The sequence below is a fragment of the Lepus europaeus genome, chromosome 4, assembly GCF_033115175.1.
Source record: "Lepus europaeus isolate LE1 chromosome 4, mLepTim1.pri, whole genome shotgun sequence".
Classification (NCBI taxonomy): Eukaryota; Metazoa; Chordata; class Mammalia; order Lagomorpha; family Leporidae; genus Lepus; species Lepus europaeus.
The window spans coordinates 110549435-110561518 of NC_084830.1; the positions used below are offsets into that span (position 1 = coordinate 110549435).

A 12084-nucleotide genomic window follows, 5' to 3' on the forward strand; every position below is an offset into this window, starting at 1 on the left:
TCCCCTGATCCCCTAGAAATGGAGCTAGTCTGCCTATAGTTTCACAGATTCTGGGGTTTGTGTCTTCCCACAGATTGTGTCATTTCCACCCATGGGATATGTACTTTGATGCGTGGTTCATGTACCGTGTGGTCTGTCTCACCATCATCCCAGGGCCTTTCTTTAATAAAGCTGCCTGGATCTACCCAGGGGGTCCTCTTGGGACCCCGCCCCTTCCTGCCCTTGCCCTAGGAGTGACATCAGGGGTGGGACGGAGATGGCAGCCCAGCTTACACGAGGCTGTCAAAGCTGGGAGCCGCAGGAGGCCCAGCCAAGCTGCGTCCCTGTAGGTGGCACAGGCAGCCACAGTAGGGTCCGTGGCATAGGTGGCACGGACAGCCACATTAGGGTCCGTGGCATGCAGCTGCAGCTGCCCCACCCCGGGGCCCGGAGAGCAGGACCCCTCACCTTCTCGTACTTGGCAAAGCCCCCCATGACCGCAGGGTCCACGATGCCGTTGAGGAGCATGGAGAGCGGGTTGATGGGGAGGCTCTCGTCGCTCTGGTACTGGTTTATCATCATCAGGATCTTCTCGTTGGCCGTGGACATGGTTTCGATGGCATTCTCCAGGGGACTGATCGTGGTCTGTTGGGAACAACATCCCCCGGAGGAGAGGGTCTCAGCAGGTCACTTTACAGACTCATGATTATCGCTATGGATTTCACTTGGGGTGGGAACGCCGCTGCAGGGACGCTCCCTGTGGGGTTGTCGCGGGGTCTGGTTGTAGTGAGTGTGCTCCTGGGAGCTGCGTGCTGTCTGGAGACAGACGGGCCGACTTCCTGGTTAGTGAGCGAGGGGCTTTTCTGGGGAGGCCGAGGCAGGAAGTGCCAGGCACTTGCTGGGGTGTCAGAGGCTGAGGGTGCTTTGGAGGGAGATGTCTCCTCTCCCTGCCAGGGCGAGACGCACTCCGTGTCAACCCATCAGGCGTCAGTTGAGTAGTTACTAGGTGGGAGCTATTTGCCAGAAAGAACAGGGCAGCCTTGGATGTCATCGCTCAGCCTGGCACACGGCAGGACCCGAGAGTGGCTGTTGGACCCAGGGCTCCCTGTCTCCAAGACGCCTCCAATGAGTTGGGAGCAGATATGCACCTTTTAGAAAGAGCATACACAGAGCACCATCAAATGCCAGCTGGCAAAACAGTGCAGTTCACGACAGCATGCAATCTGGAGATAAAAACCAAACTAGGGTCACAGACGCTTTCTGTTCACAGGCCAGGTAGTAAATATCTCAGACTTCTGGGCCAGATGGTCTGTGCTGTGGCTCTGCTCCTCGGTTATTGCAGGGCAAAGCAGCCATCAGCAATACGTAAATGGATGAGCCCGGTTATGCCAACGAAACTATTTACCAGAGGAGGTGCCAGGTGGAATCTGGCCTCCAGGCCATCCATAGTTTGCTGACCCTTGAACTAAACAAATTAAAACAATGTGATTCTTAGCTCTGCGGTGACCTACTGCAAGTTTCCTAACCTTTCTGGGGAGATGGCAATCAGAAAACGCACTGGAGAGAGTTACAGGTAGATGTTAATGGGCCTAGGTGTTAGGATAGAGCATAGCGGTTGTTCTAACAGGAGGAGACTCACTGGCAGGATGGGGTTGGGGCTGGAGGGGGAATCAGGATCTGAGGAAACTTCATGGAGGAAGGGGCCCTAAGTCTTTACAATGCCTGCCTCATCACTAGGCAGTGGTTGAGAAAACGTGATACCTAATGCATGGTGAGTTCTTTAGAAAAGTGTCACCTGCCGGTTCTCGCAACCGCTGAGCACACGCAAGGAGCAGAGCCCGCCTTTCTACCCACATCCTCGGTTCTCTTTTTGACTCGCCTCCTTAGAGCCCCATGAAGTCCCAGCCTCCTCTGCCCCCTTTCCCCGCGTTCCTTCGCTCACTTTTCAAGATGGCTGCTGTCTGCAGTGACAAGTTCCTGGGGGCAGACCCACCCCGCCCCTGTCATTGTCACTCTCTTGCTGGCACACATGACATGTGGGGGTGCATGTGCACACACACACGCACACACGCACACAGTGTGAACTGGAAGGGAACGTGCTTAGGCCTGGCAGGGGCTGCGGTCCACAGCCTCACAAGCTGGACCCATCGGCCTAGGACTGGTCAGGTGGACACATGCACCCCGCCGGGAGCCTTCCATGGTGTTGAGGTATAGCCAGTTCTAAGGCAAATCCAGCACTCCCGCTTGGACTGAGCCCAGCACACACCTGGATTTCAACAGCAGCCTGCCGCACTGGAGAGATTTCAGCTTTAAGCAAGTCATTAAAAACGGAAAGACCTATTGATTGGCTTTCCTCCTTGGTTTTGAAACTATTTTTGGATTTCCTGATCTCTATCCTCATTATAGCCACCGGGAACAGAGAATGAAAATAACCTTGGTTGCCCACCTACAGGCATGGTGTAGACCAAATACAGACTTCTCAGAGCACAGTTATGGCGGTTACGTATTCGGTGGGAGGCCTGGATGTCAGGAGGCAGTAACAGAAATAAAAGTCAGGGCCGTGATCAGGGAGGCAGCCACATTTATTGCTTGCTCCCTGTGTGCCAGCCCAGGCTGGGCACATCACACACACACTCACATTTAATTCCCCCAATGCCAGCTTAAGTCACTTTGCCAGAGGGCAGATGGTGAGGGAGCTGGAGGGAGAACTGGGCGGTCCTGTGTCCAAAGACGGGCTCCTCCCCGCAGTGTGGCTCACTGTCTGTTAGCAAACTTGCCTGCAACTAGCTATTGGGACCTCGTCAAGCTCTCTCGTCTCTGCTCTCTCTCCTAGGCTGAGCCTCACCTTCTTCATCGGCAACACAGGGATAAGAGCCCGACAGACTTGGTATGAAAGGAAAATTAATTATTAGGGAAAAGCGCTATGGGACAAATGTGGAACTGTCTGGGTATGTGCACGGTGGTGTGAGGGCGAGGAGGCGACCACAGCCTCAGGTACTAGGCAGGGGTTTCACATTTCTCACGATCGCCTTCTGATGTCCACACAGGAGCCCGGCAGCTGCGCAGGACGGGCATCATTGTTACCTCTGACTTCTGCCGTTGTTTGCTTTTGTGGGTCAAGTCCCATCTATAGGCCTCTGTTCCCCCATGTGCAAAACTGAGCAGCTGGTGGAAAACCAGGAAGACTCAGGGATGAGAACCCCACAGGGCCCAGGCCACGCAGGCCTGCCGAGACCTGCCACTTAGCCAGCACATGACTCTACGTTTTCAAACATTCAACTTACAGCAGGAGGGAAATACTACTGCACTGGTCTTTGGCATCACCATTCTATTTTTCCCAAGGTCTAGGATGGGGGGGGGTTGGGTTCACTGGGAATGAAGGGGGCACTGAGGGCTGGAGTGGGGTGGTTTCAGGGCTGATAATAGAGTAGCTCAACAATGTTGGTCAGCCCATGTCCCTCCTCTGCTCACAGCTTTGTCTCTTCCACGGGAAAGCCCAGGCTCCTATTGGGGTCTATAAGGTCCCTTATGATCTGGTATCAGACTACTATTGCATGCCACTCACTTGTCCTCTCCAGGGGACAAGCACGATCTGGCCCCAGGGCCCTTGCACTTGCTGCTCCCTTTGCTGGGATGCCCCTTTATTCAATATATTTATGGAGCACCTTCTCACCTGCTCCAGGCTTTTCCTCAAAAGCCATTTTAGCAAGGAGTTTCTTTGACCCTCCTATTTAGAACAGCTACCCCTCCTCTGTCCTCTTTATGTTGTATCTTTCCTCCATAATAGTCACCACCTTCCAACACATGATAGATTTACTTTGATTTTTTTAGTTTGTTTTCCCAGCTAGAATGTAAGCTCTCTTGCAGAATCTTCAGGTCTCAGAACAGTACACATAAAATATTGTTGAACAAATAAATGAATAGCACATTCTGATACGTCCCCATTCATTCTATCTCCTCCCTACCTGGCTAGCCCTTCTCCCATGTCTTGGGAAAGTCTGGCTTCGTGTGACTTTCCTTCTCTGAGCCTCAGTTTATCCAACTATAAAGTGGGCTCATACTGGGGTTCTGCAGAGGTGCCCCAAGGGTCTGCAATGATGGGAAGAGTGTGAGGGGGTGACTGAGTGGATGGAGTGCTAGACCCTCTGCCAACCACTCCCAAAACAGAAACTCCCCTTGCATCAGCTTTATTACCAGAGTCTATGGAAAGTTCCATTCATGGGGTGGGGTGGGACATGATCTGATGCTTTAAAAAAACGAAAGCAGCTACTGCGGATGCTGCACTGAAATTCTGGGACTCCTTCCCACTGTAGTTTCCGACAAAACGCATCCCCTTTTGAAAGTTAGAGGCTGGCACAGCTCTTGAGGTGGGCCGTGCCTGCCCACCAGAGGAGGAGAGGGTCAGACCCACCTGGGACATGTGGACCACCTCGAACCAGCGCAGGATCCCTGGCAGCTTGTACGCGGTCACGAAGGAGGTTCTCTCAATCCACATCGACTGCAGGTGGCGAGGGCAGGAAAGCAACACAGTTAGGAAACCCGGCTGCAGGAGAAGCCAGGCTTCCAACCAAGACCCAGAAACACACTGGTACATCGCCCTTGAGAATTCCTTCCCATCACGAAGATAAGCCCTCCTTGGCCTTGGGCCAAGTTAACTGTTGACCTCGCTTTATTAAGTTTTATCTGAGTTTTTAGGCAATATTGAGCATGACTGTGCTTTCTAGGGGGGAGGTCTACAGCATTCATTAGATTCCCGAAGGGGAACTGACTCCAAAATACTAAGAACCACAGCTGGAGGCCAAGAGCTGGGGGTCTTGGAATCCCTTGCTCATTGCAGCCGTGGCCCGTGGGTGCAGAAGATGAGCCTCAGTAGGAAATCATGCACCAGACCCAGCGGTGACTGAGTCACCATGGTTTTTCGTGGTGTTTCCTCTAATGCTTGAGGGTCTCCCCTTTCAGCAACATCCCTCCTTAGCTCCCTAGAAATGCCAGAATGTCTTGTGGCTGAAAGGGTCCTTCTGACACAGGGCACGGTTGAAGGGGAAAGGCTCAATGAGAAAATCAACCCCACAGAAGAGACAGGGGAATGGGTGTCACCTGATGTTGGGAAATTAGTTTTATTTTCTTTGAACTTGGGTCAAGACCCTCCCATTTTTTTTAAAAAAAATACCCATTTATTTGAGAGAGAGAGAGAAATTTCCCAATCACTGTCTCATTGCCCAAATGTTCAAAATAGCCAGGGCTGAGCCAGGGCAAAGGTGCCTACAACTCAATCCACATCTCCCATGTACATGGCAGGGACTCAACTACTTGAGGCCTCAACGCTGCCTCCCATGGGTCTATTAACAGGAAGCTGAAATTGAGAGCGGAGCTGGGACTTTCATCCAGGCACTCCCATATGGGACGCACACACCCACACTGGAGTCTTTATGCTAGGGACACCCTGTCCCTCCCTTTCTGAAGTTGGTGGATGCATGCCCCGGCGGCCATAGCTGGCTCAGGAGAATGTCCAAGGGGAGGGTGATACTCACAGCAAACTCGTTCTCGGGGTCTACAGTCCCCCTGCGCACGGGCCGGGAGTAGTGGAACCTTTGCACGTAGTTGGATTTGTAAAAGCTGAAAGACAGGCAGAGACTGAGACTCTGGGAGCCATGCTCAGCTACTGACCCCTAAGCTGACGCTGCACTGTCCAGGGAGGCTCGTTACAGTGAACTTCAGATCTGGCCGGGGCCTGGAGGTAGCATTTAAAATCAACACCTGTGTTCTGAGTCTCCCAAAATTGAGACTTACATAAACTGTATAGCTAGGAGCTTTAGCAGGTGGGCTGGTCCTAGGCCCTCATGAGAACATAGCCACTCTGGGGGATCTAGGTAGCTGGAATTGTAGTACTAATACACGCAGCGTGGACTGGGCTGTCAATTCCTGCTGCCTGAGCCTAACATCCCAGGATTTCTAAGCCTAAGACCTCCAAGGGTTTCTTCGGGTATCCAGCCATCCCCCCAAATCACTGTTCCTGAACCCCTGGGGAGGGCACCTTGCCCTCTAGTTGTGCTTCACCCATGGGTGTCTGACAGAGACTGGGAGGAGGCTGAGGTCCAACTGAAGTTACACCTGCTCAGCCACAGCACTGGTGTGAGGCTGCCCACCTAGATGGGATGATTTATTCTAAGACACATGAGGTGCTCTGTTGGGTACCTGGACTTGGGGCCGGGGAGTGAGCAGGACAGCTGGGAGGGGTGCAGCCCATGCATTACAGACTCCCCACTTCATGGCCTCATCAATGACCTTGCAGTCACCTGGTTTCAAGCTGATTCCTCTAATGTCCCTTCATCACAGTCTGAACACATCCATTGTCCATGTACAACTTTGACCAGTGCTGGAAAGACGCCACTTTGGGAGCATGTGCTTACCACAGGCAGGGCTCCCTTGCTCCCCACCCTGCCTGTCACTACCTTTCCAGCCTGGATGCCGGCTGTGGCTTCTTTGGGGTCATTCTGGGATCAACCCGGGTGACAAGCTCTCTGCATTCAATTCGGTGAATCTCATTGATGTTTACTAAGGATTCGCTGAGTTGCAAGCCCATCTTGTCCCTCCCATCCATCTGTGACTTCAGCCTTGTCAGGGGCAGTGCCCTGCTAATTGAGAGTGATTCTTCTCCCGAGAGGAAAAATGGAAACAGGCTAAGACAGAGAAAGAACTAGACAGGCACCAGCACCTGCCACCAGCTTAGCATGACAATCTTTTGGGTATTCTTTCCCATTCCTGCCCCCAGCAGGTTGCCAGTCTTACTTTATAATCTGGTCAGGCACTGGCTTATTCTTGAACCTGGGGTGTTCATCCAAGACAGGCTGGACAGTGAAGCACTGGATGTCTGGAATCCCTGGAGTTAAGGACTTACAAAGTGTCTGTGGGTCACAAGGGTAGTTCCAAGTGTAGCAGGTGTCACTTCCCACACCAGCTGTTCCAGGGCCATGTTTTTGTTGAATGACATGAAATTGCTAGGTCCTAATGACCAGTTAGCAGTCACCTCCTTCCTTATTGGAGCTATTTGTTTCCTTGCAGCCTCATCCCAGGGCTCTGTTCCTGATAACCAAGTCGGTTAGTGGACTTTCATCATTGTTACCATTGCTGTATTATCACTATGAATTATACCATCTAATGAAGTCACAGTCGTCAATCGTTTGCAGAGCAAATCTTCCAAAGTCTCATTTAATCTCTCCAATTACAGTGAATGGCACTGTTAACCTAAATAGTCCCTGGGGAGATCAGAGAAGCCAGGCAACATGCTGAAGGTCACCAGCTTCTAAGAATATAGCAGGGTTCTGAATGTAGGTCTCTTAACTCTCAGCTCAGAATTCTTTCATGCTTGACTTGCTACTCAAAGGTGGCCAGCCACATCAGCTCCATCTGATAACATGTAGAAAGGGCAAATCTCACTCCCTACTTATGACCTCTGGAGTCAGCATCTGTACTTTAAAAGACCTTTGGATGACTTCTACATGTGCTGAAGTTTCAGAAGCACTGCTTTGGAACATGCAAATAGATGCTATTTTGTACTGCAGCTATAAAGCTTGTAAGCAATTGCCTGCAGCAGGATGGTAAGAAGCCCTGTCCAGACTCAGTGGAAAAAGAGTATCATGATCAATTAGTGATGCCTGCCATGGGCACCAGACGCTGGAGAGGCAGTATGTGGGCCAGATCTTTGTCATGCCTATTCTAGACCTGTCTCTATTCATTTTAAACTGGAATGGTGGCAAACCAATGAACACAGTCAGTCATCCCTAGTCCCATCTCTGAAGTCTGCTTCCTTTTCCCTACTTGCTATTTTTTCTGTATTCAGCTCTCTTCTTTAGATATCCAAGTTCTCCTTCACCCTATTTTACACAGTGAGCCCCATTACTTCAAAGTCTTTTCCTGGGCCTGACATGTCTCCCAACTAAGGATTCCAGAACTTCTCTTGCTAACTTTCAAAGCTTTGCCAATATGGCCCTACCCTTTATTTTCATTATCTTTCATTATTCCTCTTGCATAGAGCATTCTCCATCATCAGCCCTTCAGGAAGATGTAAATTGCCATGGCCAACGACAATTAAACTTACCCCCCCCCCATCAGGAGTGATGTTAATTCCTGGCTCTCGCAGCATTTGTCTATACTTCTCAATAATAGCTACTTCTCCTCCCTGTCTTATCCCTCCTTCCTGTCTCCCCCAACCTCTAAATTATGAGCTTTCTGATGCCACAGATGCCTTCACACAAAAGAAATGGCTGTGATGCCTTCACACAAAAGAAAAAGCCAAAACTTAATTCCAGATGAAATGTGTTTGTCTCTGTCTGATAAACTTAACTCTATGCTAATAGGCTGTGGATCTGTTTTACCGCTGAAGAGTATTGCATGTTACATGGAATCAGCAAGGGTGATGCTTAACCCAAATGCTAAATCTCAGTGGAAGTATTTGTGCAATCCTCAGCCTTCTTTCTCAAGCCACACAGCCAACAGCTTGTTCTGGGTGGGGGGGGGGGGGAATCACTCCGGATTAAGACTAGGGCAGGAACTGCCTTTGGTTAAATGCAGACGACCACTCAATTTTGTATCACCCAAGCTAAGAATAGTTGTTATTTTTCTAAATGGCTACCAAAAAAGGGTATTTTATGACGTGTGGAAACATTATAAAATTCAAGTTTCAGTGTCCATAAATAAAGCTTTATTGGAATCTAGCCACGTTCATCTATTTATGTGCTATCAGTGGCTGCTCTCCCAATGCAACGTCAGAGTTGAGTAGTTTTGACAGAGAGCACATGGCCCTCAAAGACTAAAATATTTCCTATGTGGTCATGTACAGAAACGTTTGCCAACTCTTGCTTTAGAGAAGGTTCTAGGTTATGTCTACTGTTCTTAGCCACCATTCTTGGTCCATGAGGAGAACCAAACCTGTCCTGGGGAGCCTGTGCCATGAGTGCCCTGTGCCATGTGCTGATTCTACTCATGGAACTCGGCAACAATGGATCTTTTACAGAGACCTTTGTTTTTCGATGTCTTTCCCCACCTGGATTCCCAAGGGAGAATACATGGGATATGTCACTGTCCCAACTCATTTGTCAACTTTTTAACAAGTGAAGGCAATGGGACAGAGTATAAAGAATTTTGGCACAAAGCAGACCTGAGTTCCAATCCTAGCTCCATCACTTCCTAGCCTGTGATCTTGCACAAGCTGCTACAATTCTTTGAGCCTCTGTTTTCTTATTAGCAAAAAGAAAAGAGCAATACTACTTAAATCGTTGACTTATTATGAGGATAAAAATGAAACAATGCATATAAAACACTCAGTATATTGTAAACCATTTAGAGTATTCTTTTCATTGGTTTAAAAAAATGATGGTATGATAATAGGCTTTGAGAAAGACTTGTTGGGGTTCAAATAACAACTCCACCACTAATTAGTTTTGTTAACTTAGAAAAACTGTCATACCTCTCTGCTCAGATATTCCTTCTCTGTGAAATTGGGAAAATTAATGCTCACCAAACAAGATTTAATGGGGTTCAAAGAAATAATGCCTATAAAGCTCTCAGTCCCACGAAGAGGATATTGTGCAAATGTCAGACTTCCTACTTTCCTTCTCCACCTGATTCCTGGAACCGAGTCAGCACCAGGACCCAAAATAAGGTGATACAGTGACACATGCTCCCTGTCTCCACTCCAGAAGGCTGCATTTCAGCAGGATGTCCACTCAGAGAAGTGTGAGTATTAACCCTGTGTCTCGTCTGTAACCATACTCACTTTTGTAACCAGCCAGGCCACAACCCGTTGCATGTCCTCCTGCAAATAATCATGGTGAACAGGCAAGAAGGACAGGAGAGCATAATGAAAAGGTCACAGATGAATATTTATCACCTGAGGGGGAAATATTTGGATTAAGGTTCAGCAGGCTTCATGGAACAGCCGTGCAACCTGTCAACCCATTTTAAAGGCTGTAACTTAATCTATGCTAACAGGTGCAATGCAGGGAGCTAGGCTGTGGAGCCATGCCCTCTGGCTCAGTGGTCAGCCTTTCCTTGTGCTTAGATGCTCTCTGCCACCATCAATCCCTCCTCCTGCCCAGATAAGCTCTTAGCCTTGTGGATGCCACGCTTTGCTACCTCAGTGCCCATTTATAAGGTTCAGGGAAAATGGAAATAGAGTGTTTATTTTGATGCCCCAAAATTTGAAATCCATGCACAGTTTTTGATAATATGCATTTTCCATGAATTTTTTGAAGACCTATAGTATGCATGGGTGTCAACATATTTTTGCACCAAAACAAATTTACTTGTTGTTCCTTTTCACAGGAACTTTTGGAAGAGTTCTCATTTCTCATCCTACCCAACCTCATCAGCACCATCTCCTGCCACCTCCACCTTACCCTGTTCTCTAAGGCTGGCTCCTCCCTGCCTTCTCCCTTCCTTCTCCTCTCTATTTGTTTATCTCTGGATTTTTTCTTTCTCTATTGGTTTCTTATTCCACTAAGCAACAAATATTTACTGAGCATAGCTTTGTGCCAAACTGCAAGGGATGGGGGATTTCTGTAGGACACGAGGCAGGGCAAGGGTTTCTCCTGGGGAGCTGACATTCCAGCTTACCTGTACATACCTCTAAAACATACAAGCAATGACAGATTGAGGTCCACTCTCTAGAGGAAAGCAACAGGGTTGGAGATAAAAGGGTCATGGAGGTCTAGAAAAGGCCGCTTTGGATAAGGTGACCCAGGAGAGCCTCTCCCAAGAGATGATGCCAAGTTAGGATGGAACAGGTACAAAAGAGGTAGTCTTGTAAGGAGCTGTGGGGGAAAGGCAGTCCCATCAGGGGCGAGAGAGAAGGCCAAGACCCAGAGGTGGGAACAAGGTGGACACTGAAGAGTCAGAGAGGAGGCTGGTGGCTGGGGGAGTGTGAGGGAGGGAAGGGAGATTTGGGGACAGTGAAGTTGGACAGGCAGGGGTCAGAGCATGGACATCCTTGCAGGCCTCTGCCAGGAGCCTGGAGTTTCTTGGCACAAGCTGTGTGCTAACCCTAACCCTAACCCTAACCCTACCCTAACCCTAACGCTGCAGTCTGCTCCTTAGCACCAGCTGTGCTCCTTCCCATCTGTCTGGGATGCGTGTCCCATTTCCCACTGTGCTTTACCTGGTTCTTCCCCTTACACATGACCTTCCTCAACTATACTACCCTGCGAAGGCTTCCTCTTGGCAAGAATCATATTTTTATAAATAAACACTTAAAAGTGCAACTTGTTGTTCCATTTGTCTTTCACTCGCTAGACAGTAAGCTTCCTGAAGATAGTATGACTCTGTGAGTGTAGGTCCCCAGTGCCTTGCATAGGGTCAGGGCTTGAGAATATTACTACAAGAATGAATGAGTAAGTGATTGAAATAGTCAAAGCATCAATATTTAGGAGGCACTGTTATCCCCTGGGATCCAAGAGGGATTGATTCCAGGACCCCTTGTGGATGCTCAGGTTCCTTCTATAAAATAGTGTAATATTTGCAAATAATCCACATGCTCCATATATATAATATAATATAATATAATATAATATAATATAATATAATATACATGCTCCAGTATACTTTACATCATCCCTAGATTACTCGTCACACCTCATGCAATATGCACGCTCTGTAACTAGCTGTGTTGGTGCGTTGTTTAGGGAATAATGATAAGAAAAAAGTCTGTGCATGGTCCACGCAGACCCACAAACATTTGCATGTGTGATTGGTGGAATCCACAGAAACAGAACCTGCAGATGAGGAGAACTGTGCAGGTCCCACACTGAGCACTGGAGCCGGCACCCCTGCAGTCGGTGCAGCAGCACCTCTGAGCTCTAAGATGCAGTTGTGTGGGTAAAGCCAGCAGAGCCGCCCGTGCCTGGGCCTCGGGCTAGGGCATTTCGCAAGGATACACTGGCCTGGGGCGTTCTTCACATCGTCGCCGGGGGCAGAGGTTGTGTTCATCTTCTCTGCGTTGGGGAACTGGCTCATCAGCTGCATCTGGAAGTCTTCTCTTCGCTCATACTCCTTCCCTCGGTAGATGAATACCTTGTTCTGCAGAAAAACGGTGGCCATCAGTGATCCCGG

General features: G+C 49.1%; 1 protein-coding gene across 1 annotated transcript in view; it reads right to left on the reverse strand.

Annotated features, from left to right (window-relative positions):
* Window positions 1-12084, reverse strand: part of DOCK2 (dedicator of cytokinesis 2) — a 439395-nt gene that overhangs the window by 16001 nt on the left and 411310 nt on the right. Inside the window, exons 41-45 of the mRNA XM_062189655.1 lie at window positions 11910-12051; window positions 6769-6850; window positions 5511-5595; window positions 4391-4477; window positions 448-624 (exon numbers count right to left, since the gene is read on the reverse strand). Of these exons, the coding sequence (XP_062045639.1) occupies window positions 448-624; window positions 4391-4477; window positions 5511-5595; window positions 6769-6850; window positions 11910-12051 (573 nt within the window). The remainder of the gene's footprint in view (window positions 1-447; window positions 625-4390; window positions 4478-5510; window positions 5596-6768; window positions 6851-11909; window positions 12052-12084) is intronic.